Here is a 27,867-nt window from a genome sequence, read left to right as displayed (position 1 = left end):
TATACCTGGCTTCAGCTGATGTTCATTAGCCTCTCCTGATGCGCAGTAAGGAGGCTTGGACGAGAGGCAGGTGGGTATGCAGTTCACACCGGAGCTGAAGAGCAGGAGGAGACAGAGGGTACACTCAGCGCATCCAGCCCAGGAGCTCACCAAAGGCCAAGGACAGGCAAGGACAGTGGAAAAGAATATCAACAATGCTTCCTGATCCTCCCACATGATAAACATGAACTAGGTGCTTTGCCTATATTATATCATTGAAAACTCATAGCAATCTTGTAAAGCAGGGATTATTATCCTTGTTTTATAAGGGATAAAGGTAATAATGAAAACCCCACCCAAGGTCATACAGTGAGGAACTAGAAATCACACCCAAATCTAACACCCAGAGCTCCAGAGTTCACTGACTGACCCCTGATCCCTAAACCATTCGTCAGTCCCAAGAACAGACACCCAACCCTATGTGGCCTGATTCCCACATCTCAGCTGCCTGAACTGCTCCTAATCTCCCAGTTTCTTTCTGACCCCTGAAAGAATCCCAGTTTGGAGGCTCAGACATGACACTCGACTCTGGCTTCCCTCTTTGGGATTCCTTCTCACTTTTTTTGATTTTCATGAGCAGAAGGCATTGCCATCTGTTTGGCCACCCCCCATCAAACCTTATGTAGGGAACTCCTGGCTGGGTGAGTCCTGATGAGCTTGCTGCTACTGAGAGAGCTCAAGGGCCCAGATATCCCCTCCTCTTTTCCCCTGGCAGTGATCTGTGGACACAAGAACTAAGCTTACACTATTGGAGGTTCCCACTCAAGACTTTGACTCTGGAACACGTGACCCAAAGATAAAGAGGCAGTGAGAAGCTATTTGCAATAGAGCATGCAGGCAGCATGATGTCCATTGACTGTGACAATATCCAAGAGTGACAGTAATCAGCAAGAATGACAGGGTCCCACCAGGTGTGGTGGTGGACACCTGTAATCCAAGTGGCTTGGGAGGCTAAGCAGGAGGATCACAAGTTCAAAGCCAGCCTCAGCAACTTAATGAGTCCCTAAGAAACTCAGCAAGACCCTGTCTCTAAATAAACTATAAAAGGGGGGGGGGGCTTGGGATGTGCTTCAGTACTTAAGCACCTCTGGGTTTAATCCCTAGTACAAAAAAAAAAAAAAAAAAAAAAAGACAGGGTCCTAGCCAGAATGTTCCTCCTGCTCTTCTGGAAATCCTTTAATCCTTTGATTCTATGTACCTGGGACTCTGCCAAGAAATCCCCTTTTTGCTTAGGACAGACCATGGTTTTCTTTTACTTGAAATGGTTGTTTCCTGTCTCCACCTGCCAAGGGTAACCACCTCATCTGTCCAGCTTGGATATAGAACTCTACCTGACATAGGACCCCCCGAGTTGGCACCTCTGCCAGGTTTACCCCTGCAGGGGATGACACCAAGCCTGCACTGCTGACAAGCTGTGTGATACCTATGGACTGTGACAGGTGCGGGTTGAAAGCTTGAGGCATGGGCAGGGGCACTGGTGAAGGGACAATCCACGTTAGGCTGTGCACTGAACCTGTTTTCACTGATTATACGGGGGACAGAACGTAAACACTTCCTACTACATCACACTCCGTCTCCTACTTGGTGAAATCTACACTCTGCAAGGCCATTGAAACCTACACTGAGCTGACCCGGTCGAACTTCCAGTGATTCACACTGTCCCCCAAAACCCCGATCCCAGAATTTCATCGCCAGAAACCCTATCCAACAATCTTGGTTTAAGAGAATTTTCCTAACTTGCTCTACAAATATCTCCCAATCTTGATTCCTCTCTAGAGAATGTATCTTTTTTTTTTTTTTTGTACCTACTATCCATATTTCATCCGGGGCCTATCCTTCTCAATCTATGTGGTTATGATTGGGCTGTGAGTCATGGGGGCTGTTGCAGGCCAATGAGACCAGCCCTTCTATTGATGATTTTGGGAAAAGTAAGTTCCTTGTGAATCTAGAGCTGTCAGAGTCACCTTCCCATATGTAGGGAGAAAGACTGAATAATGAAAGAAGCAGAGCTGACAGTAAGAGAGACTTAAAAAAAAAATCTCATGATCATATTTGAGCTGCTGGATCCAGCCACAACTGAAGCTAGAGGAGCTACCATAGGTTTCTTGGATTCTTGGATCTTGCCTTGTCTATGTAAACTACTTTGACTTGGGTTTCTTCCATAATCCACCAAGTGTCCTGTTTCCCTGTCCATGGGACTTCTCATCAGGGACCAGAAACCCAATACTTCCTAGGACCTGAAGAAATTGGAAATGGGGGGAAGAATTTGTTTACATTGCAGAAAAGATGAAATGAATTCAGAGAAGAAAGGCAGAAGCAAAACCAGGCAGAGAGTCTTCAACTCGGCTCCTAACACTCCATAAGACACTAAACCTCCTTCTGGGTAGTAGTTGCTCTTCTGCATCCTGAAGAACCCTGCTGTCCCTGAGAACCACTCATTTTACTCCCCTGGCTCTGCAAGCATCCACTCACCTGCTGCATGAGGCTCTCTGCCTGGCTGGGCTCAGTGAGGTCTGCTGGGGAGGCCACACTCAGCCGCACTAGGAGGAAGCCTCCATCACCACCTTTGAGTTGAGAAAGAAGATGGAAGTAGTCAGTTTAGGAATAAGGATGTGCCTCCCACTAAACTCTTCTCTGCCCCTCTGCATATAAGCGTGTGGCACTCTTACGCATAAATGTGTCTTACATTTACATGGGATCTTACGTGTGCTGGCTACAAAGAGGAACGACGATTCCTTCTCTAGGATAATTGCAGCCATTCCTGCGTCCTCCCAACAAGAGTGAAAGGCGTGGTGGCTTAAGGCACCTCCCACACTTGAAGAAGCCAAAGGAAGAGAGAGGAGGAAGAAATGGAAGCTGAATTAGAATGTTCTCAAGTCCAGGAGGTCCTGGGTGGAGTGGAAGGAAGGGCCCCCAAAGGGAGAGAGCTGGAGAGTGACTGGCTCCCTGGGGAGATGCCTTCTGCCAGTTCTTCCAGCTGTAAATTGGTAGGGGATGGATGGGGTCATCTAGTCCAGCCTTCCTGGTTTAGCAGCTCTGCAAGAAAGTTCTGCCTTTTGTTGAGCCCTAATCTTCTTGCCTTAGCTGGGCAGTGGGCACACACCTGTAATCCCAGGAACATGAGAGTTGAAGCAAAAGGATTGAAAGCTCTAGGCCAGCCTCAGCAACATAGCAAGACCCTCTCAAAATAAAAAGATATATCTCTGAGACCTGCCAAACCATCGCATATTCATTTATTAATATTTCAGGACACTATCTATGGCAGAGAGCCCAACAAGTAGTACATCCAGCAGGACCCACATTCACAGGGTTCCAGCTACTCAGAGAGCAATAATTGGCTGTGACACCCACAGCCAACTCTGAGTGGCTAAGGCTGGACCAGAGGCTTTCAAAGGCTGAGGACCACGTCTTTTAAACAAGAGCTGGGACCTTGCCACAGGCACCGCAGTTACTCAGCACTTCACTTCATGGAAGGTTGGAGCTAGAAAGGCCCCCAGTGCTCCTCCAGTGCAATCTCTGATAGCTACGGGTGGGGAAACTGAGGCTCAGAGAGGGAGAGGGACTGGGCCAGGTTTGCTCAGCTTGTTAGGCAGAGCCAGGACCACTAGGAGACCATGAAGAAGTCACACTGGTGAGAGGTCAGCAGAGCCCCCCACCCACCCGTCCTTCCTCCCACCTCCTGAAGCATGCAGGCATCCCAGAGACCCCAAGCCCCCAATCCCAAAGATCACACGGGGAAGTCACTTACCTGCAGGGACTTCTGTGGTCTGCCTTGTCTGAGCAGTGGTGGGAGTGGCTGTTGGGGACTCTGGTGGGGCTGTGGCCTTGCTGAAGGTGAAGTGTGTCTCTTGGCTGCTACTGGCTATAGAGGGATGGACAGAAGGCAGAGGGCTCCTGCTGGTGGGGAAGGACCCCGTGGTTGTGCCCTCTGTGGCAAAAGTCTCTGAGGAGGTGGAGACCTGGATGGTGGCTGCCTCTGAGGAGCTGTAGACGGAGGCTCTGGGCCCAGCAGAGGAAGTCACTGTGCCCACCGTTGACCCAGCGTCCGTGGAGTGTGTACCAGGTCCCGAGACCTCCAAGTGGCGTGTTGTCCCAGCAGAGAGGGCTGAGGTTTCCTCCCAGGGGCTGGTGCCACCTGCCACCAAGGTTCCACTGGGGGTGGGGGTGGGGGTCTGGGCTGCTGCTGTTTCTCTCTCTGTGCTGCGACTGGTGGGCAGTGGGGCCTCAGGGGTGGAGTCAGGGGAGGCTGACTCTGAGGCGCTGGCTGTTGACAAGGTCTCAGCAGAGGCTGTGGTCTTGGGGATGTGCGATTTGGCCTCAGTGGAGGTGGACAGAGCTGATGTCTCAGAGGTGGACACGGCCTGCACTCCTGTGGGGCTGTAGTTTGAGTCCAAGGTCCCAGGGATGGTGGCCCACAGAGTGTTAGCTAAATAAATAATGAGAAAGCAAAATGGAATATTGAGCAGGCATAAAAAAGAACAGCTCACTGCGGGTGGGAAATGGGAGTTGCTATTCAATGGGAAGAAAATTTTAGTTTTGCCAGTTGTAAGTTCTAGAAATCTGCTGCACAGTGTGCCTGCGGGAACAATACCATACTGTGCACTAAAAATCTGCTCAAAGTAGATCTCATGTCAGGTGCTCTTACCACACACACACACACACAAAAATAAAAAACAACTAAGGGAATAAAATCAAAGAGACAAAATATGAAGTCACGAACCTGAACTTAAAATATGGAAATAAATTAAAACATTTTTCTTCCCTTGTCAAACACACACACACACACACACACACACACACGGAAAAAAAAGAGATATCTCATAGAAATGTGAGTTTACCATAGGCTCCACTTGGGTAAAAAAGGAGTATATGGATATATATATCAAATATACGTATAAGCTGAGCACTAATCAACCTTACTGATACTCTAAACAATAATGTAGCTATGGTACTGATGACCTAATGTAACCTATTGCTATAAATAAACATGGTCACTTGGACAAGAAGCCACTCTGCCACTTTCCTGCCTTTGCACCTTGACACTGGGTCTCCCCTCTTTGTTATTATTTCTTTATAACTAGCATCCAATGTTGGGGCAGGAAAAGAGTTCTCTCCCCCAAAAAGGCCTCCCAGTCCACAGAGAGTTTGGGATCACATAATCACCTTAATAGAGACCCTTCCAGACTGTTGATAGGTAACGGGGGAAGGGAGTAGCTTACTTGTGCCTGGAACAGACTTTTGACCTGCATCTATTTCATTGGCTGGTACTGATCCCTAATCAGTAGGGTAATTTTCTATCTCTATATCACACTCAACAACATCATCAGGCCGAGCTTTCTCTCCTACTTAGCAAGTCTGGACATACCATAAATACTGCTGATCTTACTGCCTTGCTGACAGAGATAAGTTCTTGTTGTCCTTTTTATCAAGAAAGTGGGACACTAAATTTGAGAGACTAGGAGAAAATAGGTGAAATGCTTCACAAGAAGCCACAGACTTGTATACCTGTGCTTCAAACTTGGTTTCTTTGTAGAGATGCAATTGATAAAACCTCTATCAATCTGCCTGCTCTTCTCCTTCTGTGCCTGGCTATTCGATCCCTTTAAATCCCCCACCGGTCCCCCCACAGCAGTGGCACAGCCTTGGCAACAACACTCTGCCCTGAGCTGTCCTGGAGCCTCCCACACTTATGACTCCTCTAACTAATTCACTGCCATTGCCTCCTTGGCTGGCTGTGGCAGCCACCCTGCTCCCAGCTAGATCCCAGTTAATTGAGTGCTTGGGACAGCTGTGGAGCAGGGGGAGTCTCCTAACTGACCTGTCTGTAAGATAAATTCTGCTAACCAGCCTAAATATGATCATTTACCTTTTGCTGTATTTAAAGAGTTACAACCTTTAAACAAAAGGAAAAATACAAGGTTTGACTCTACTGTCATTGAAACATGTTTATCAGTTATTTTAAGTAGACTAAATTAATTCTTTGTTTAAATGTACAGTCAATTATAGGGTTATTGAATACAAATACTAATGTCATGGTAATAAATACTTTTATGGTATGGTCTTATGCATGGCCTCAAGAGGCCTCCCTGGTCTGGGGCAAAGGAAACAAAAATAAACAAGTGTCCAAAAGCTCCCTGTGGCTAGCTACCATGCTCTATCCTTTCCAATCTGCAACAAATCATTACTGATATTCAACCCATATGTGGAAACTGTTACAAGATGTATAAGAGTTAAAATTTAAAAAAAAAATAACTCTCCACAAAAAATGCAAACTGCAACATCATGCTTTAAGAAAATTATCTTATAAAAGAAAAAAAAATGGTTACAACAGTTTTACTTACCTTTTAACTTCTGCTGGATCTCTAACTTTCCTAGCCTTATATTTAAAATGTAAATTTTAGGACCTACAAGATTTATGAGGCTTATGAAAAACCAGTTAAGGAAAAAAGTGTCTCTTTTAAATTCAAACTGCTTGACTGGCTGTCTTATCTGTGTTCAGCTGGCTTTCTTGACCAGTTCCTCCCTAATGTTACAATACAGAAAGACAAAAGTAGAAACATTCTAAATGCACAAGCTTTCTTTTTGAACAAAAGCTTTTTCTTAAGAATTTCACAGACTTCCAACTGGCTCTTATTGAGCTAAAAGTACACACTGATCTGATGAAAAAGTTAGTATTACGATGATGTAAGTTTTTAAATATTCTATATAAATTGATGTATTTTTCTGATTAGTCTTGTTCTATCTAACTATAAAAGTTTTTACATTCTGGGCTGGGATATGGCTCAAGTGGTAGCGCGCTCACCTGGCATGCGCAGGCGCTGGGTTCAATCCTCAGCACCACATAAAAATAAAAATAAAGATGTTGTGTCCACCGAAAACTAAAAAATAAATATTAAAAAATTCTCTCTCTTTAAAAAAAAAAACAGTTTTTACATTTTGTCTTTATCCAAATGCCAATTTCTCCAGAGTTAAGTCTCAAATACATTCAAAAATTTATTTTAATAAATCCTTAGGAGGATATAAAAATGGTTCTGTTGGGAGTGGGCCTGATAAGTATCAAGGACAAAATGCCAGCTAACCTGAAACTCTTGATTTCAGTGTCCATGATACCTGTTAGAGTTCTATACCTGACATTTCCAATTGTACAGGCCTGTCTTATATCTACATATTATGTACTTGATATCAAAATTGACATTTAAACATAAGTGTAAGTTATATCTCCAATATTTACATTTCTTCTTCTAAACAAATGAGCAATCCTAAATAAAAATTTAAATAATTAAATAGATCCAAATAATTTAATTCAAATCATATAATTAAATATATAAATGTCTTTAAGGCTCTGACTTATGAGGTTTTTCTAGGCGACTAAATAATAAAGTCTTAATTTCTAAAATATAATATCCATTACTTCTAAAATTTTTCTCCAAAAAACAGGGATGGTTAATACTACTAATCATGTTTTTCTTATGTTTTTATGTTACAATTAAAATAAGTAAATTAATTTAACATAAATGGGATTAATCTTCTTAGTATAGTTTCTTAAATGCATAAATTAAAAATTACAACTTATGTCAAACTGATCTCTGCTGAGAGCCATTGCCAAGTAGGAATGACACATCGAAATTTCCTTGCCAGCATACCCCATGTTGCTTAGAGGAAGGACTTGTGGAAATGGACTTGCCTTGGACATTTGCAGTGACATTGCATGTATGTTTGAGAAAGGTGACCCTGCTCAAGGAACAGGGTGGATCCGGGTTTAAGGAGGATCCTACTGGATTAGGGCGGATCCAGGTTTAGGGTGTATCCTGCTGGGAATAGGGAGTATCCTGCTGCCTCAGGCACGCCCACTCCCAGAGTATTTGGAATTTGGCCCAGAACGTGGATTTCCCCAGAACGTGTGTAGAGTGCCTGTGTGAGTTCGGGAATAAAGAATTGCTGTTTGAATCTACAAGGCTGTGAGTGGCTCGTGATTTTGTACCCAGCCAGACTGCAGCAGATCTCTCTCATTTTTTCCAGTTGTTAAAAAAACAGCACTCTGCCTCTTTTTTTTTTTTTTATTTAACTCCTTCTTTAAAACAGGCTTTACAGAAAATTAAGAAGGATTATTAACAATAATGGTGGATCAACTTTCAATATCAAATGTGCCATTATCATTGATAGCTTTTGTTAAAACACCTTATGGTTTTACAACAGTGGTTACTATTATAACCAAAAATTATATGTATATATATTAAAATAATTATATTGTCCTCATTTTTTAGGCTGTAATATTTTACCTCTTTGCTGTTATGTATGCTCAATTAATTACTGATGGTCATACTAAAATTTTATTCTTAACAGACATGAACATTCATGTTTTAAACTTACTTATAAAAAAAACTTTATATCTCCAATATTTACAGTTCTTCCTCTACTATCAAATTGTATTAACAGATATTTTAAAACCAATTGATTTTCACATGCCTCATAATGGACAATTCTCATTGTTATATCAGGTTCCTTAGTTATATCCCTCTTTCTTAATTTCTACCATCCCTCTTGTATATGGATTAAAGGTGTATACAGATAAAAGTAAATAAAGAGGAGTAATATCTGTTTTTATTCATGACAAATGGAATAACTATTATACACTGCCTCAACTCTCTCCACAGCAAACTAAATTAGCCACCTTTATCCTAATGCTAAAATTGTTTTCTACTACTTTAAATGTTATTACAAATTCTCAATATATAGCTAAACTAACTCCGCATATTTCTGTAGCTGTGTTTTCTCCTCATTTGGATTTCAATTTACTATCTCTTTTTTTTAACCCTTGAAACTCTTCTGCAGTGTCATAAATCCCATCTTCCTTGCTCATATACACAGCCACACCAAAATTCCTGACCTTTGACGGAAAGTAATGCTCACACAGGTAAAGCTATAAAATCCCTTTGTCCTTTATTTTCAGATGCTGTAAAATCCCATGGATTTTTTCATCATAAAAATGTTTTCCATCTCTTCTCAGCAGGTTCATGCTATAGTCAACAACTGTTCTCACCTTTCAGGCCCCCATGTGAAAATCTGTAAATCCATGAGGCCTACATTCTAATACACTTTGACAAATGGATGTTACCCATGTCCCTCCTTTTCATCCTAACTCCTTTCTTCATGTTTTTATGCATACTCATTCTGGGTTCATTTGAGCTACTGCCCAAAGGTCTAATAAGGTATCTACTTACATTTCTCATTTATTACTTTGTTTTGCCACCTGATTCGTTTAAAAATGGATAATGCCCCTACATATGCATCTCATACTTTTACACAATTTTGAAATCAATAAAATATAATTTTAAATCATAAACATCCTCATAATCCTACCAGACAGTCTTTGGTTAAACAACACATCATACTCTTAAAACTTGCCTTTTAAAACAAAACCAAGGGAGAATCTAGCCTCTCTCATATTAATAATGCTTTAAGTATTTCTTTATTTTACAGTTAATGCACTCAACATGCAATACAAAATGAATCTCACAATTGATCATCTGCTTTGGATAGACATTTTATTCTTAAACGGCCATTACCAAAAATATATGTAATATCTAAGTTTCCATCAGACCCAGGATGACAAGACCCTACGTCTCTGATCACATGGGGAAAAGGATAGGCTGCTATGCTTACACCAACAGGTCCAGTTTGGAGTCCAGCTCAGTGTGTGAGAACTATCAATTATGATTGGACATCAAGGACTTCACAACCTGATCCCCAAGTTTCATTTGATCCTTGATGAGGAGAGTCCCACCAAACAAGAGGATAATTATCACTCTCCTCGAAAGAAAAGATACACTGAAAGAGGATCCCAAGATACTAGACTTCCAGTGGCTTGGGAAATATAAAATCATTAACAGCCTCAGCTCAACAGCAATTGGCTCAAATTTGGTTAAAATGTACTCCAGAAAACTTAGTTACTACTTTGATTACTATACTCACACAAAACTCTGTAAATGCTTTGGTCTTAACAATAATGTTGTTCTGTTGTTGTGCCACAGCTATGAAAATTCAGTACAGTCAGACTCCTTGACTTTTAAAACCCATTATAATATCTGGGTTCACTTGGCTGAAATTGTTATATACCTGCAAAATGTCTCATGGTACCCATTGTTGTCTTAGCAGACTAACTGTGTTCTTACCATCTTCCCAGGATTTAATAGGCCACCATCCTGCACAATGCATCCACACAAGGTCTATTCCCCTTGATAAAAACTGTGAGGATTCAGTGAGCCTTCTCTCTAAGGCAACATTTGACACTTTGACATTTTCCTTAGTGAGTATCCCTGGACTGGCTGTTGAGGCTTACAATACCATTATAAAACTGAACTGTGTATGGTAAAAATATTAATCATACCTCTATGGCAATTAATATGCTTAATGAAGAACAAAAACAACATCAGCAAGCTGTACTTGACAATTGGGCCACAATTAATTATTTGCTATTATCACATCATAAAGGATGTTAGGAGCTTAATAATATATGTTGCTTCAATTTAAATGATAATAGTAATTCTATCTCAAAGGAGTTAGACTACCTTGAAGATATCATTATAAAGGTCCAACAAGATGATGGAGGTCTATACTTATTGGATTGGCTAACTTAGTGGTTACCCAACTTTATATGGGTCAAACAATTATTCATAAGTAGATATTTACTAATATTGGGATTATTATGTTGTGCTTGCTGTTGCCAATGTTTACACAATTTTCTACCCCCTCTGACATTTAAGAGAAAACAAATATTATTCATCAAAAAGGCCATAAAAAACAAAAAAGGGGTAGATGTAGGAATTCTGACTGTGGAAATGTACAGGGAAGTGTTCCCCTAGGTAAGAAAACTCTGGGGGATAACAGGCACCATGTTTCTCACCCTTAGAATGCCCTGCAATCTCTCTTAGGATCTAGTAATACAGCTAATATATGTGCAATGTCTAGCTGGTATGGCACTGCCCTGAGAAGCCTCTGTGTTAGAGTCTCATCAAGCCTTGACCTTGATTGCAGGCACATAGCTCCTGGGAATAGAAGAACTTGTTTGCTAGATAACTACAATGTTTCACCAAGATCCCATGCTCCAGGAGCTGCCTGCCTACAGTAATTTCAGACAATGGACATTCTTGGACTTCACCAAGCTCTTCACATTGCATATTGTAACTATGAAATGTAACTGCAGAATAAAGAACCTTACTGATACTCTAAACAATAATGTAGGTATGGTACTAATCACCTAATGTAACCTATAAGTATAAATAAACATGGCAACTAGGACAAGAGTCACTCTGCCAGTTTCCTGACTCTGAGGCACTTATCTCTGTATCTACCGTCTTTATCATTATTCCTTTACAGAGAACCTCTTTCTTTACTCTCTGGCCTCCCCTTTGTATCTTAGGACTTGTGTTATGTGAATGTATTATCTAATCAACAAACAATAAGGGAAAATATATTAGTAAATTAAGCTTATAAAACTAGAAGCACAATGGGAAGACCTAAGTTTGGGAGTCACACTGACTGTCATCTGAAGCCCCCTGCCATATTTCTAGGACAATTTAACTAAGTCTTAAAATTTGTTTCCTCACCTGTGAGGTGGGTAATGTCGCCCAGCTCCCAACACTGTTTGAGAGGACACATTAGAGGCAAATGCAAAGCTTCGAGCACCCCTCCTGACGACAGAGAGGACACTGCTGTTGCCAGTGCCTACTGGGCATGAAATATGTGTAGGTTACCCCTGAGTAGCATACAAAAGGTATTCCTTAAAGTGCTTGTGATCAGAGGCACAGGACAGAGTGCCAGAGAGTGGAGCTGGAGGCTGCAGGCTGACCAGGAACTGGATTCACCCAGCAGAGTCTGAACGTAACTGCTCCCCGAGAATTACATGTTGTCACAGAGTTGTATCTCTGAGACCTCCCACACCCTCACCCCACTGTCATTTGTTAATATTTCAGGACACTCTCTATGGCACAGCGCCCCACAAGTACATCCAGAAGGCCCCACTTTCACAGGGTCGCAGCTGCTCAGACAGCAATAATTGGCTCTGACCCCCACAACCTCCCCTTTGTGTGGCTAAGGCTGGATCAGAGGCTTTCAGAGGTCAAGGACAGGTCTTTTAAACAAAAGCTGGGAACTTGCCACATGCACCATAGTTACTCAGGACTCACTTCATGGAAGGCTGGAGGCCCCCAGTGCTCCTCCAGTGCAATCCCTGATAGCTATGGTGAGGAAATTGAGGCTCAGAGAGGGAGAGGGACAGGCCAAGTTCGCTCAGCTAGTTAAGGCAGAGTGAGGATCTCAGGCCACATCTCCAGACATGCAGCCCACACGCTTTCCATACACCCCCTAACTCTGCTCAGGGCTGACTTTGCCAAAAGCACTAGAAGACCATGAAGAGGTCACACTGGTGAGAAGTCAGCATAGCCCTCCACCCTCCCGTCCGTCCTTCCTCCCACCTCCTGAAGCATGCAGGCATCCCAGAGACCCCGAGCCCCCAATCCCAAAGATCACACGAGGAAGTCACTTACCTGCAGGGACTTCTGTGGTCTGCCTTGTCTGAGCAGTGGTGGGAGTGGCTGTTGGGGACTCTGGTGGGGCTGTGGCCTTGCTGAAGGTGAAGTGTGTCTCTTGGCTGCTACTGGCTATAGAGGGATGGACAGAAGGCAGAGGGCTCCTGCTGGTGGGGAAGGACCCCGTGGTTGTGCCCTCTGTGGCAAAAGTCTCTGAGGGGGTGGAGACCTGGATGGTGGCTGCCTCTGAGGAGCTGTAGATGGAGGCTCTGGGCCCAGCAGAGGAAGTCACTGTGCCCACCGTTGACCCAGCCTCCGTGGAGTGTGTACCAGGTCCCGAGACCTCCAAGTGGCGTGTTGTCCCAGCAGAGAGGGCTGAGGTTTCCTCCCAGGGGCTGGAGCTACCTGCCACCAAGGTTCCACTGGGGGTGGGGGTGGGGGTCTGGGCTGCTGCTGTTTCTCTCTCTGTGCTGCGACTGGTGGGCAGTGGGGCCTCAGGGGTGGAGTCAGGGGAGGCTGACTCTGAGGCGCTGGCTGTTGACAAGGTCTCAGCAGAGGCTGTGGTCTTGGGGATGTGCGATTTGGCCTCAGTGGAGGTGGACAGAGCTGATGTCTCAGAGGTGGACACGGCCTGCACTCCTGTGGGGCTATAGTCTGAGTCCAAGGTCCCAGAGATGGTGGCCCACGGAGTGTTAGCTAAATAAATAATGAGAAAGCAAAATGGAATATTCAGCAGTTATGAAATAGAACAATTTATGGGGGGTGGGGGAAATGGGAATTGCTATTCAATGGGGACAAAATTTTAGTTTTGCCTGTTCAAAGTTCTAGAAATCTGCTGCACAGTGTGCCTGCGTGAACAATTCTGTACTGTGCACTTAAAAATTGCTGAGGGTCCCTCTGCTTCCTGATTGCCTCATCCTGAGCTACTTTCCTCCTTTAAACTCTTCCACCCTGATGTTCTGCCTCTTTTGGGGCCCAGAGCAATGGAGCTGGTCATCAATGGACTGGGACCTCTGAAACCAATAAAATCCTCAGGTCCAAGGCTGAAGAAACATACTGCAATAAGGAGACTTTACAAAAACCAATGGTGACCTTTAATGTATCACAAGCCCCAGGTGCATAGCTTTGAACTTACTTGATTGACCATTTCTTTCTTTACCACAGTGCATGAGAATTTCTATTTCACAATATTGAAAATTTGTCTAACAATTTCTCAAACACCTCAACATGTGTGGATTGCTTATGTTGTGGTTTGTATAAGTGTCCCCCAGAGGTCTCTGTATTATAGGTTTAGGCCCCAGGCAGTGGAGGCTTGTGGGAGAACCTTAGTTCATGGGGGTTGCCCTTGAAGACAGTTGTTGGACTGCAGCCCCTTCCTCTTCCTCTCTTCTGCTCCCTTGTCCTGAGGGATGCGGTCTTTTCCTGTCACACACTGCACATCATAATGTGTTGTCTTACCACAAACCCAAAAGCAATAGGCTTAACTGATCATGGACTGAAACCTCCAAAACTTAGAGCCAAAATCAGCCTTTTCTCCTTATAAGTCTATTACCTCGTCAGACTGACTCCTGCCTGAAACACAGAGGAGGTGAAGCTGACTGACTCTGGCCCATGACACAGAAGAGGAGACCCACCCTGCACAAGTGGAGGAGGAGAACACACTGAGACACCCATCTACCAACACATGGCTGTCCCAGCCACCTCTGTGTAGAGACAACAACCAGGACTGGGAAGACCATCACCAAGGCCCCTGCAGGCCTGGGTACACCAGAGGTGAGATACTGGTAACCTGCAGAGACACCACAAATTATAGCATAGAAATTGTAATATCTCAGATCTGCACTGCTAGAAAGGAAGACACATGAACAACATGAAAAAGCAAGGGAAGAAAATGCTCCAAACAAACCAAGATGCCCAATAACAGAATCCATTGACAGCACAGTAGATGAAATGTCAGAGAAGGAGTTCAGAATGTACATAATTAAAGTGATCTTCAAAGCATAGACTGATATAAGAAAGCAAATACAGGCAACGATTGATCACTCCAACAAAGAGATAAGAAAGCAAATACAGGTAGCAAGGATTACTTCAAGACAGAGATAGAGACTCTGAAAAAAAAAAACACACAAATACTTGAAATGAAGGAAACAATAAACCAAATAAAATAATTTAATAGAAAGCAACACCAACAGACTAGATCACATGGAAGACAGAACCTCAGGCAATGAAGACAAAATTTATAATCTGGAAAATAAAGTAGACCACACAATGAAGATGATAAGAAACCATGAACAGAATGTTCAAGAATTATGGAATAAAATGAAAAGACCAAATCTAAGAATTATCTGGATAGAGGAATGCAAAGAGATACAAACCAAAGGAATGCACAATCTCAGAAATAATAATGTCAATAATATCAGAATATTTCCCAAACATGAAGAATGGATTGGAAAATCAAATGCAAGAAGCTTACAGGCCACCAAATGTACAAAACTACAACAGGTTCACACCAAGACACATTATAATAAAAATGCTTTGCATACAGAATAAGGATAGAATTTTAAAGTCACAAGAGAAAAGTTTCAGATTATATACAGGGGGATTCCAATTCAGATCTCAGCAGATTTCTCAACCCAGACCCTCAAACCTGGGAGATCCTTGAACAACATATACCAAGCTCTGAAAGAAAATGGACGCTAACAAAGAATCTTATATTCAGAAAAATTAAGCTTCAGATTTGATGACAAAATAAAAACCTTCCATGACAAACAAAAGTTAAAGAAATTTACAAGAAAGCCTGTACTACAGAACATTCTCAGCAAAATATTCCATGGCGAGGAAATGAAAAACAACAATGAAAATCAGCAAAGGGAGGAACTATGCTAAAGGAAAGCCAATCAAAGGAGAAACCAAGTCAAGTTAAAAACCAAAAATAAACCAAAATGGCCAGAAATACAAACCACATTTCAATGATAACCCTGAAAGTTAATTGCCTAAACTCATCAATTAAAAGACATAGACTGGCAGATTGGATTAAAAAATAAAAGCCCCAACAATAGGCTGACTTCAAGAGACTCATCTCATAGGAAAAGACATCCACAGACTGAAGGTGAAAGGTTGGGAAAAAACATACCACTCACATGAACTGCGTAAACAAGCAGGGATTTCCACCCTCATATCAAATAAACTAGACGTCAAACCAAAGATAGTTAGAAGGGATAAAGATGGTCATTTCTTACTGCTTAAGGGAATCATACATCAATGAGACATAACAATCATAAATATCTATGCCCCAAACAATGGGGCATCCGTGTACATCAAACAAACTCTTCTCAATTTCAAGATTCAAATAGACCACAACACAATAATACTGAGTGACTTTAACTCGCCTCTCTCACCACTAGGAGAGAGAGGTGAGTTAATATAGGTAGCAAGGATTACTTCAAGTCAGAGATGACACTAGAACAGAGACCCTGTGCCTAATAGAAGAAAAAGTAGACCCAAATCTTCATCATGTCGGCTTAGAACCTGACTTCCTGAACAAGACTCCTAAAGCACAAGAAGTAAAATCAAGAATCAATAAATGGGATGGATTCAAACTAAAAAGCTTCTTTTCAGAAAAGGAAACAATCAATAATGTGATGAGAGAACCTACACAATGGGAAAAAAATCTTTACCACACACACCTCAGACAGAGCACTAATCTCCAGGACATATAAAGAACTGAAAAAATATTAACACCAAATAAAAACCCCCAAATAACCCAATCAATAAATGGCCTAAGGAACTGAACAGACACTTTACAGAAGAAGAAATACAATCAATCAACAAACATGAAAAGATGTTCAAATCATCTCTAGTAATTAGAGAAATGCAAATCAAAACTACTCTTAAGATTTCATCTCACTCCAGTCAAAATGGCAATTATCAAGAATACAAGCAATACTAAGTGTTGGCAAGGATGTGGGGGAAAAGGTACACTCATACATTGTTTGTGGGACTGCAAATTGGTGCAACCACTATGGAAAGCAGTATGAAGATACCTCAGAAAACTTTGAATGGAACCATCATTTGACCCAGCTATCTCACTCCTTGGATTATGCCCAAAGGACTTAAAATCAGCATACTACAGTGATGAAGCCACATCAATGTTTATAGAGCTCAATTCACAATAGCTAAACTATGGAACCAACCTAGATGCCCTTCAACAGAGGAATGGATAAAGAAAATGAGCTACATATGCACAATGGAATATTATTCAGTATTAAAGAAGAATGAAATTATGGCATTTGCAGGTAAATGGATGGAATTAGAAACTATCATGCTAAGTGAAATAAGCCAATCCCCAAAAAAAGCAAAAGCTGAATGTTTTCTCTAATAAGCAGATGCTGATCCATAGTGGGGCAGGGGCATAGGGAAGAATGAAGGAACTTTGGTTTGTGGAAAGGGGAGTCAGGAGAGGGATTGTGGAGATGGGAAGGACAGTAGAAAGAGACAGACATTATTACCCTATATACATGTATGATTACACTAGTGGTGTGACTCTGAACCATGTACAGCCAGAGGAATGAGAAGTTGTGCTCCATTTGTGTACTACATGTCAAAATGCATTCCACTGGAAAATTAATTAATTAATTTAAAAATTAGTTGATTATCTCAAGTATAGTGATGGAAAGCTGAGTAACACAGCATCTCAGTATTTTTAAAATCCTTTGTTGTCTAACTTGGTAATGCATTTTCCACATATTGAATGATTATCTATATTGACTTTAAAAAAATATTTTTAGGGCTAGGATTGTAGTTCAGTGGCGAAGTGCTTGCCTTACACATATGAGGCACTGGGTTCAATCCTCAGTACCACATAAAAATAAATAAATAAAATAAAGGTATTGTGTATTGTGTCCATCTACAACTAAAATTTGTAGATTTTAATCTACAGTGCCTCACACGTGCAAGGAGAGTGCTCTACCACTGAGCTACAACTCCAGCCCTATATTGACTTTTTATTTAAAAATTTTTTAAATTAGTGTCTATTGTCATGCATAAATATGAGTTCATTTTGACTTAATCATACAGTCATGGAATATAATTCAGTCTACAGTACTTTCCCTTCCTCTCCCTCCCCTGTTCCCTGTCCTCTACTGATCTTTCTTATGTTTATTTAGAGTTTTTAAAAATAAACATCACATTAGATTTCAACTTTAAGTATATTGATCTTTAAAGTCATTAATGTGTTCCGTTTTTTATTTCCTTTTAATCTTTATGATGTCTCTAGCTATATGTTACCTTTGATATATAGAAATTTGACTTTATTGCCAGACATGGTAGGGCACACCTATCATCCCAGCAACTTGGGAGGCGGAGGCAGGAGGATTGCAAGCTACAGACCAGCCTCAGCTACTTAGTGAGACCCTTAGCACCTTAGCTGTCTCAAAAATAAAAACAAAATATATATTAAGAAAAGGGGCCTGGGAGGCTGGGGATAAGCTCAGTTGATAGAGTGCTTGCCTCACATGCACAAGGCCCTGGGTTCAATCCCAAGCACGCGCGCGCACATGCGCGCGCGCACACACACACACACACACACACACACACATACACACACACAATAAATAAATAAATAAAAATAGAAAAGGGAGCTGGGAATGTACCTCAGTGGTAAAGCACCTTTGGGTTTAATCCCTAATACCAAAATAAGAAAAGAAAAATATCAAAAAAGAAATTAGATTTATTTAGGATTGTGTATCTCCTTTCATCAAAATCGTTTAGAGATCTAATTTTAAAAGGGAAAAAAAAAACATGAGAAGAGTACTTTCTTCAATTTCTGCTTAATGATAAGAATGCGCAATGATACTGGTTAATCAATCCAGGATGTAAGTAGAACCATTCTCCCTTAAAAAATAAACAACAACAAAATCTGTTGAGGGTCAATCTCATGTTAAATGTTCCTACCACAATAAAAACAAAATAAGAGATTAAAATCACAGAGACACAGTATGAAATCACAAATATGAATAAAACATTTTTCTTCCCTTGAGGGATGAAAAAAAGCATAGCTTTATCACAGAGAGACTTCCACATAGGCTCTGGTTGCCAAAAAGAGGAGCTGTATTTGCTGAGAGTCTCTCACTTTACTCCCTGGCCTAGAGGTCTTTGGTACTTTGAGGATTTTAAATAATGTGAATGTATTATCTAATCAACAAAAATAAAGAAAAGTATTATAAATAAAAATATATTAAGGCCACCTTATAAAATAGAAGTACAGCATAAAGGCTAAAAGCTTTGGAATGAAATAAACACTCATTTGAATCCCATTGCCATATTTCTAGGACAATTTAGTTACTGTCTTTAAATTGTCACTGTCAGATGGGCGACAATTCCCAGCTCTGGATGTTGTTTGGGAGGACACATTAGAGGCAATGGCAAATGCAAAGCTTGGAGCACTCCTCCTGACAGCAGAGAGGTCACTCTGGTGCCAGTGCCTACAGGTGTGAAATATGTGTAAGTCACCCCTGAGTAGCAGACAAAAGGTATTCCTTAAAGTGGTTGTGATTAATATGTCTTGTCACCTGCCCAGAAAGTTAGGGCAAGCTAAGGATACTCAGAGTTGAAACACAAGGACAGAATGACAGAGAGCAGAGCTGGAGGCTGCAGGCTGACCAGGAACTGGGTCAACCAAGCAGCCTCTGAACGTGACTGCTCCCCAAGAATTAGACGTTGTCACAGACATGTACCCTGAGACCTCCCACACACTCTCACCCCACTGTCATTTATCAATATTTCATTACTCTCTATGGGACAGAGCCCAGCAAGTACATCCAGCAGGCCCCAGTTCACAGGGGCACTGCTGCTCAGAGAGCAATATTGGCTGTGACCCCCACAGCCTTCCCTCTGTGTGGCTATGGCTGGACCAGAGGCTCTCAAAGGCTGAGGACCACATCTTTTAAACAAGAGCTGGGACCTTGCCACATGCACCGCAGTTACTTAGCACTCACTTAGGGAAGGTTGGAGCTGGAAAGGCCCCCAGTGCTCCTCCAGTGCAATCCCTGATAGCTACGGGTGGGGAAACTGAGGCTCAGAGAGGGAGAGAGACTGGGCCAGGTTTGCTCAGCTTGTTAAGGCAGAGCCAGGACCACTATAAGACCATAAAGAGGCCACATTGGTGAGAGGTCAGCAGAGCCCCCCACCCACCCGTCCTTCCTCCCACCTCCTGAAGCATGCAGGCATCCAGAGACCCCGAGCCCCCAATCCCAAAGATCACACGGGGAAGTCACTTACCTGCAGGGACTTCTGTGGTCTGCCTTGTCTGAGCAGTGGTGGGAGTGGCTGTTGGGGACTCTGGTGGGGCTGTGGCTTTGCTGAAGGTGAAGTGTGTCTCTTGGCTGCTACTGGCTATAGAGGGATGGACAGAAGGCAGAGGGCTCCTGCTGGTGGGGAAGGACCCCGTGGTTGTGCCCTCTGTGGCAAAAGTCTCTGAGGGGGTGGAGACCTGGATGGTGGCTGCCTCTGAGGAGCTGTAGATGGAGGCTCTGGGCCCAGCAGAGGAAGTCACTGTGCCCACCAATGACCCAGCGTCCGTGGAGTGTGTACCAGGTTCAGAGACCTCCAAGTGGCGTGTTGTCCCAGCAGAGGGGGCTGAGGTTTCCTCCCAGGGGCTGGTGCCACCTGCCACCAAGGTTCCACTGGGGGTGGGGGTGGGGGTCTGGGCTGCTGCTGTTTCTCTCTCTGTGCTGCGACTGGTGGGCAGTGGGGCCTCAGGGGTGGAGTCAGGGGAGGCTGACTCTGAGGCGCTGGCTGTTGACAAGGTCTCAGCAGAGGCTGTGGTCTTGGGGATGTGTGATTTGGCCTCAGTGGAGGAGGACAGAGCTGATGTCTCAGAGGTGGACACGGCCTGCCCTCCTGTGGGGCTGTAGTTTGAGCCCAAGGTCCCAGAGATGGTGGCCCACAGAGTGTTAGCTAAATAAATAATGAGAAAGCAAAATGGAATATTGAGCAGGCATAAAAAAGAACAGCTCACTGGGGGTGGGAAATGGGAGTTGCTATTCAATGGGAAGAAAATTTTAGTTTTGCCAGTTGTAAGTTCTAGAAATCTGCTGCACAGTGTGCCTGCGGGAACAATACCATACTGTGCACTAAAAATCTGCTGAAGGTAGATCTCATGTCAGGTGCTCTTACCACACACACACACACACACACACACACACACACACACATATACATAAAAACAAAAACAAAAAAACTAAGGGAATAAAATCAAAGAGACAAAATATGAGATCATGAACCTGAACTTAAAATATGAAATAAATGAAAATACTTTCTTATCTTGTCAAACAGAGAGAGAGAGAGAGAGAGAGACAGAGAGACAGAGAGAGAGAGACAGAGAGAGGGAGGAAGAAGAAGAAGAGGAGGAGGAGGAGGAGGAGGAGGAGGAGGAGGAGGAAGAGAAATTTGAGTTTACCATAGGCTCCACTTAGGTAAAAGAGGAGTATATAAATACATGTACACACTGAGATCCTCTTATTTTACTCTCTGGTCTCCCCTTTATATCTTGGGATTTGTGTTTTGTGAATGTATTATCTAATCAGCAAACAGTAAGGAAAATATATTAGTAAATTAAGCTTATAAAACTAGAAGCACAATGGGAAGACTGAGTTTGGGAGTCACACTGACTCTCACCTGAAGCCCCCTGCCTTATTCCTAGGACAATTTATGTCTTAAAACCTGTTTCCTCGCCTGTGAGGTGGGTAATGTCGCCCAGCTCCCAACATTGTTTGGGAGGACACATTAGAGGCAAATGCAAAGCTTCAAGCACCCCTCCTGACGACAGAGAGGACACTGCTGGTGCCAGTGCCTACTGGGCATGAAATATGTGTAGGTCACCCCTGAGTAGCATACAAAAGATATTCCTTAAAGTGGTTGTGATCAGAGGCACAGGACAGAGTGCCAGAGAGTGGAGCTGGAGGCTGCAGGCTGACCAGGAACTGGATTCACCCAGCAGCCTCTGAAAGTGACTGCTCCCTGAGAATTACATGTTGTCACAGAGCTGTTTCTCTGAGACTTCCCACACCCTCACCCCACTGTCATTTGTTAATATTTCAAGACACTCTCTATGGCACATCCAGCAGGCCCCACTTTCACAGGGTTCCAGCTGCTCAGATACCCACAGCCTTCCCCTCTCTGTGGCTAAGGCTGGACCAGAGGCTCTCAAAGGCTGAGGACCAGGTCTGTTAAACAAGAGCTGGGACCTTGCCACATGCACCGCAGTTACTCAGCACTAACTTCATGGAAGGTTGGAGCTGGAAAAGCCCCCAGTGCTCCTCCAGTGCAATTCCTGATAGCTACGGGTGGGGAAACTGAGGCTCAGAGAGGGAGAGAGACTGGGCCAGGTTTGCTCAGCTTGTTAGGCAGAGCCAGGACCACTAGGAGACCATGAAGAGGCCACACTGGTGAGAGGTCAGCAGAGCCCCACACCCACCCGTCCTTCCTCCCACCTCCTGGAGCATGCAGGCATCCAGAGACCCCGAGCCCCCAATCCCAAAGATCACACGGGGAAGTCACTTACCTGCAGGGACTTCTGTGGTCTGCCTTGTCTGAGCAGTGGTGGGAGTGGCTGTTGGGGACTCTGGTGGGGCTGTGGCCTTGCTGAAGGTGTAGTGTGTCTCTTGGCTGCTACTGGCTATAGAGGGATGGACAGAAAGCAGAGGGCTCCTGCTGGTGGGGAAGGACCCGGTGGTTGTGCCCTCTGTGGCAAAAGTCTCTGAGGGGGTGGAGACCTGGATGGTGGCTGCCTCTGAGGAGCTGTAGACGGAGGCTCTGGGCCCAGCAGAGGAAGTCACTGTGCCCACCAATGACCCAGCGTCCGTGGAGTGTGTACCAGGTTCAGAGACCTCCAAGTGGCATGTTGTCCCAGCAGAGAGGGCTGAGGTTTCCTCCCAGGGGCTGGTGCCACCTGCCACCAAGGTTCCACTGGGGGTGGGGGTGGGGGTCTGGGCTGCTGCTGTTTCTCTCTCTGTGCTGCGACTGGTGGGCAGTGGGGCCTCAGGGGTGGAGTCAGGGGAGGCTGACTCTGAGGCGCTGGCTGTTGACAAGGTCTCAGCAGAGGCTGTGGTCTTGGGGATGTGTGATTTGGCCTCAGTGGAGGTGGACAGAGCTGATGTCTCAGAGGTGGACTCGGCCTGCCCTCCTGTGGGGCTATATTCTATCTCTGAGGTCCCAGAGATGGTGGCAACTGTTTCTATCTTCATGACGCTGCCCCTGGTGAACTCAATGTGAGTCATGCTATATGCCACTAAGGCCTTGGGCCTAGTTGCAGCGTCAGGTGACAGGATGTGTGAGGTGGTATTGACGGAGACTGAACTGTCTGTAGATGAACTGCTCTCTGAGGACAAGCTCTCAGCTTTTGGGGAGATTTGGGTCGATGTCCAGCTTCCAGCCACCATCCTCTTTGTCTCTTCTGAGCTGTCATCTGTACAAAGGGTATCAAAGATGGCTTCTGTGGGACCACTGCCTGCACTTCTCTCAGCTGTGGTGGTTCCAGTTCCTGTGGGGCTGCTGCTCATGACAGAAGTCTCCACAGGGGAGGTGACCACAGCCCTGAAATTGGAAGCTCTTACTTTTGTGAGGGTGTTGGTTTCCATGGCAGGGGACATGGTCTGGGCCTCCCCAGTTTCTACCTTTGAAGTGGTGCCAACTGGGATTAAGTTCTTGGAAAGTGTCTTGGTGCTCAGGGTTTGAGTTTTCAAAGAAACATGGCTTTGTGTTGAAGTCTCAGTGAGGTCAAGGGTCTGGAAGCCTTCCTCTGAGCTTGTCCTGACACCCTGAGTCATAGTAGGCACTACTCTGTTGTTTGATGTCACCAAAGGGACTGTTCTACTGGTGCTGGGGCCTGTGTTGAGGAAGACCAACCTTGTGAACCTTGAGTCTCAACAGATCGGCTTCAGACAAGCTCTTATGTGTATGCCCTGGACACTGCCAGGAGAGGTGGTGTAATTGTTACCTCATTTTCCATCTATATAATGAGGAAGAAGGAGGCAGTACTGGGGATCGCAGTCCCATGAGGGAATCATGGAGCTGGGGTTACCCTGACCAGTGGCTTCTGAAGCCCTGATGACACACCTGAGGCCAGCAAGCCCTAGTATCTGAGCTGATTATTGATCTTTGGCCATCAGAGGCATGGTGCGTGGCCAGGATCTACCTTCAAGGATGGACAAAGTAGGCAGAAATCTACAGGAACCAACAACTGCAGAGCAGGGAACAGGACTCTCAGAAATTTCTGAAAGAATCCTAGTCATTTTCCCATGGATATTTTCTCATCCAAAAGTGTTTCCCCATGGAAGTATTTTCTTTTCTTTTTCTTTTTTGAAGGGGTATTGAACTCAGGAATGCTTTGCCATAGAGCTATACATCCAGCTCTGGGATTATTGGCGTGTGCCACCATGCCCATCTCTTTTTATTTTTTGAGACAGAGTCTCACTAAGTTGCTTAGGGCCTTGCTAAATTGCTGAGGCTGGCCTCAAACATGAGATCCTCCACCTCAGCAAATTGCTTGGATCACAGGTATGTGCTACCACACCCAGCTGGAAGTATTTTCTTAAAATACAAGAAAGACTTGTGGTTTCTGTCTGTAAAGGTAGCTGGGAGGATTGGGGAAGAAGAAGCTCCTGTGTGAATGTAGGGCATGTTGTTTCAAAAGCAAGGACAGCAGCAGAGTCCCTGGGTCTGCAGCAAGGGGAGGAGAGTACTTCCCATCCCTGCCCAAGGTTCTTCCCAAGGTGGACCTGAGAACTGCAGGGTTGGAACCCCAGAACTACAGAAGCAATGGGCCAACGGGCCAAGCATCTTCCACATGTCACAGGGAGTCCAGTGAGGCAAAGCTTAATGTTTTAGAGAGAAGCTGCTAGAACTTCCCTGTAGAACAGCAGGCCTATTCACGGGCCCTCTGAGGTCATGGCAGTGGAGATCTGGCCAGTATCAGTATCTTTTATGGCCTGAGAAAGGTGCCTCTCCTGCCTACTCAAGGGGAGGGCTCTCTCTGTGAGCGGGCCAGGCAACCCGCTGCTCTTGGGTAGCTCTTCCAGATTCGGCAAGTAAAAATATAAGATATACAGTTAAATTTGAATTTGTATTTCAGATGAACAATGAGTAACTTTTTAACTATATGAGAGAGTGAATAATTTTTTAGTATAAGTATTTTTCATGAAATATTTTAAACATACTTATACTTTAAAAATTTCATCACCGGAAATTCAAATTTAACCAACTATCTTGTGGTTCATCTGGCAATCCTACTCTTGGAAGGAAAAGGATCTAAACAGAAACAACCCTTTTTGGCATTTTGATGTTTTAAGATGTCTTTACTGAGATCCACTAGCCCAAACATAGTCCAAGGAGAGGCCCAGACTCTCCATGTGGTGGGTGAAGCAGGGTATCAGGTCCTTGGCTCATCCTCCCTTGGACCTCCTTGAGTGACAGAGCAGGAGTCAAGAGACTGTGTTGCAGCCCCAAGACTGCTACTTATTTGCTCAGATGATCTACGGATTGAAATCCCAGCTGCCTCCTAGTAGCTAGCCTGTCCTCCAGATGGATTTCTCCCAGGCTTCATATCTTCACCTCGGGGAAGGATGATAACACCCACCATGCCACAGCAACCAAGACCAAGGAAGGAGGTGAATGGGAGAGCTCCGATATTCCGAAGCCTGCAAGAGGTGTGGAACATCTCCATTGTGTCCCCTCAAGGAGTGACCTGAAAGCACACAGCCTGGCTTAATACTGGGGATTTCAGATTGTGTCCCACATGCACTTTGGATGGACCATGGGGAGATGCACTCATTATCTGTTCCACTCAGCCCAGCTGCTCACAGAAATGATGTTTACACAGGAACTGCCAGTCTGATGTCTTAAGTTCTTCTTCTTCCAATTTAAAGCCTGAGCTATTTCCCTGAGCCTCCTGGCTGGTCCCCATGAAAAGGAAGTGGAGCCTTGCTGCCCAATCCACACAGCCAGATGCCCATTCAGTGGCGGTGACTGTCTTGCAGTCTGACCCCCAACCTCCACTGGCACATTGTCCACTGTTTCCAGGAAGCTTGGGTTGTCATGTCTGCTATGAAACCTCCCCATCCCCTTCAAACCCAAGGCCTCTTTATCTCCAGAGCTGGGGAGGCCCCATCCTGAGCCTCTTTCCTGCCATTGTTTTCCGGAACAGAGCAAAACCTACTCATCTCTCCAGGGCTCTAGAATGCTGCAACTCTCCCACTCTGTTCACCCAGGCTCATGGGGAGGAAAGGGTGGACTTTGGAACCTGATCTGAGTCCTCTTTCTTCTGCTTGCTCTGCTGCGTGATCCTGGCCACATCTCCCAGCTCCAAGCCTGCATTTTCTCATTCATAAAATGAGACTCGGAGCACATACTTCACGGGGTTCATGTAAGGATTAAATGAAGTGAAGTGGAATGTGCAGCACAAACCTGGTGGTCTGAGGGCATATGGGAGTCAGTCAGTGTGGTCCAGTGGTTAGGCACATGTGACATTACTTCCTGGCTCTGTGAATAAATTACTTAATCCCCATAAGCCTCAGTCTCCTTGCCTTTAAAGGGGTGAGGGTGAGCCTGATATGGGGGTACAACCTGTAATTCCAGCTACTTGGGAGGTTGAGGCAGGACAATCCTAAGTTTGAGTTCAGTCTCAGCAACTTAGTGAGTCCTTGTCTCAAAATAAAAAATGATAAAGGACTAGGCATGTAGCTTAGCGGTAGCATGCCCCTAGGGGGTTCAAGCCCCCAAACCAGAATAATTAGTTAATTAATAATAAAATAAAGGGTGACAGTGGAAATAAGGCTAGTACCTATCTTATAGGGTTATTCTGAGGACTAAGAAAAAAATGTACGTTGATTACATGTCAATGTGGGTGTGGGATGTGGATAATGGGGAGTTTGTATATGATAGGCACAGGGGTATATGGGAAATGTTTGCTGTGTTCAATTTGGCTGTGAACTTAAAATTGCTTTTTAAGAAGTCTATTTTTAAATGTATCTAGTGAGCTTGGCACAGTGCCTGTCAGTGACAGATTAGTGTTAACTCTCTTCTACCATAAAAGCCCAGCCTCTTCTGTCCAAGAATTTTGTGACAGTCAGGCTTTTCACACAAAAGCCACATTTTGAAGGAAATCTATGCTAAGTAACAAAAGTGTCCGACTCTTAAGTCACATTCTTCAACTTTAGACAGAATTATCATCAGCTGACACCTTCTGTCCCCCGCCCACCACCATCCCATGTATACTGCCACATTCATAAAGACAAATTTACAAAGACCCTTACAGTGATGGCTGACACACACTGCCATTTGTATATTCATTATCAACAATAAGCACACTTCCCATATAGCCTCTGGTTAATTATAACTCATGAAAGAGCCCACCCTCACCCACCCCCACTGCTTCTACTGAAATTCACTCTCAGAACACTGCAGGGAAAGAAGCCCATAAGGCCCCTCTCCCCTCCTTACCTGCAGAACTTCCCAAGACTCCATTCTCCCAGCAAAAGAAAAGAAGGGGCAGAACCAGGCCCCTCACAGAGCTCATCCTAGCTGGGGCGCTGATCACCACTGCCTAGCAGACCTGCCTGCTGCCTTTCACCACCACCTTTTCCTGCTTCCTCAACCCAGGGAGGAGGGGCAGGCCACCTGCCTAGGTGTGACTGGATAGTTTCCAGGATGCAGCCAGGTGCAGGCTGAGAGCTGGCAGGTCAGGGGTATCAGCAACCTAATCTTCCTGCCCTTCTTGCCCAATGATCTTGCCTCTCTAAAGTCTGATTCATGTCATCATTTCCATGGTGATATTCACCCCCACAGTCTTGCAGCTGGGGAGGCCAAGGGAGATGGTGTTTCACCTCCTTTCTGCCATACCTGGGATTTGGGCTCCATGCACAGACTTGGGTTTCATTCCTGATCCTAGACCTTATCAGCTCTAGGATCTAGGATAAATAAGAGAAAATTCCTGAGCCACAACTTCCTGATCTATAAAATAGATATAGTATCTACCTCATTCTTTTAAGGAACATGTGAGACAGTAAAGCTTTTATGCAATACTGGCTACATAATTAGTGCTCATCAAGAATATATACATTTTAGGTGCTCAGTGAATAAGCAGAAGTCCTGATAGCCACTGTGGTCCTCAAGCAATAAAAAGAAAGGACAGTCCCCCTGAGGTTTTAAGGAGACTGCTCCCCAATGTGGGCCAGGGCTTTAATCTCTATCATCCTTCCATCCATCTTCAACATTCTGTGATTCCTCATCCAAGCCAAAGCTAGGA

The 27,867-nt window shown here is 44.2% G+C and overlaps 1 protein-coding gene across 1 annotated transcript; it reads right to left on the bottom strand.

Moving 5' to 3' along the window:
* Nucleotides 1-25: 25 nt before the first annotated feature.
* Nucleotides 26-27,138, bottom strand: Muc20 (mucin 20, cell surface associated). The gene is made up of 7 exons (XM_077795535.1): nt 27,063-27,138; nt 22,632-23,451; nt 22,129-22,379; nt 19,845-19,958; nt 12,585-13,262; nt 2,512-2,603; nt 26-94 (listed from the first exon to the last, which is right to left on the bottom strand). The coding sequence occupies exons 1-7, from the start codon at nt 27,136-27,138 to the stop codon at nt 26-28; spliced, it is 2,100 nt and encodes a 699-aa protein (XP_077651661.1).
* Between the last annotated feature and the right edge of the window lie 729 nt (nt 27,139-27,867).

The sequence above is a fragment of the Urocitellus parryii genome, chromosome 2 (assembly GCF_045843805.1).
Source record: "Urocitellus parryii isolate mUroPar1 chromosome 2, mUroPar1.hap1, whole genome shotgun sequence".
Classification (NCBI taxonomy): domain Eukaryota; kingdom Metazoa; phylum Chordata; class Mammalia; order Rodentia; family Sciuridae; genus Urocitellus; species Urocitellus parryii.
The sequence above is the reverse complement of the archived record's forward strand: the minus strand, read 5'-3'. Positions and strand labels throughout refer to the sequence as shown.

What these genes read in the sequence shown, in the direction of transcription:
- Muc20 (XM_077795535.1), bottom strand. Translation starts at nt 27,138, where the DNA reads ATGAGCTCTGTGAGGGGCCTGGTTCTGCCCCTTCTTTTCTTTTGCTGG. An exon ending in GACCACAGAAGTCCCTGCAG is followed by an intron (nt 19,959 to 22,128) that starts GTAAGTGACTTC and finishes ATCCCTCTATAG; the next exon opens with CCAGTAGCAGCCAAGAGACA. An exon ending in GACCACAGAAGTCCCTGCAG is followed by an intron (nt 2,604 to 12,584) that starts GTAAGTGACTTC and finishes CTCAACTCAAAG; the next exon opens with GTGGTGATGGAGGCTTCCTC.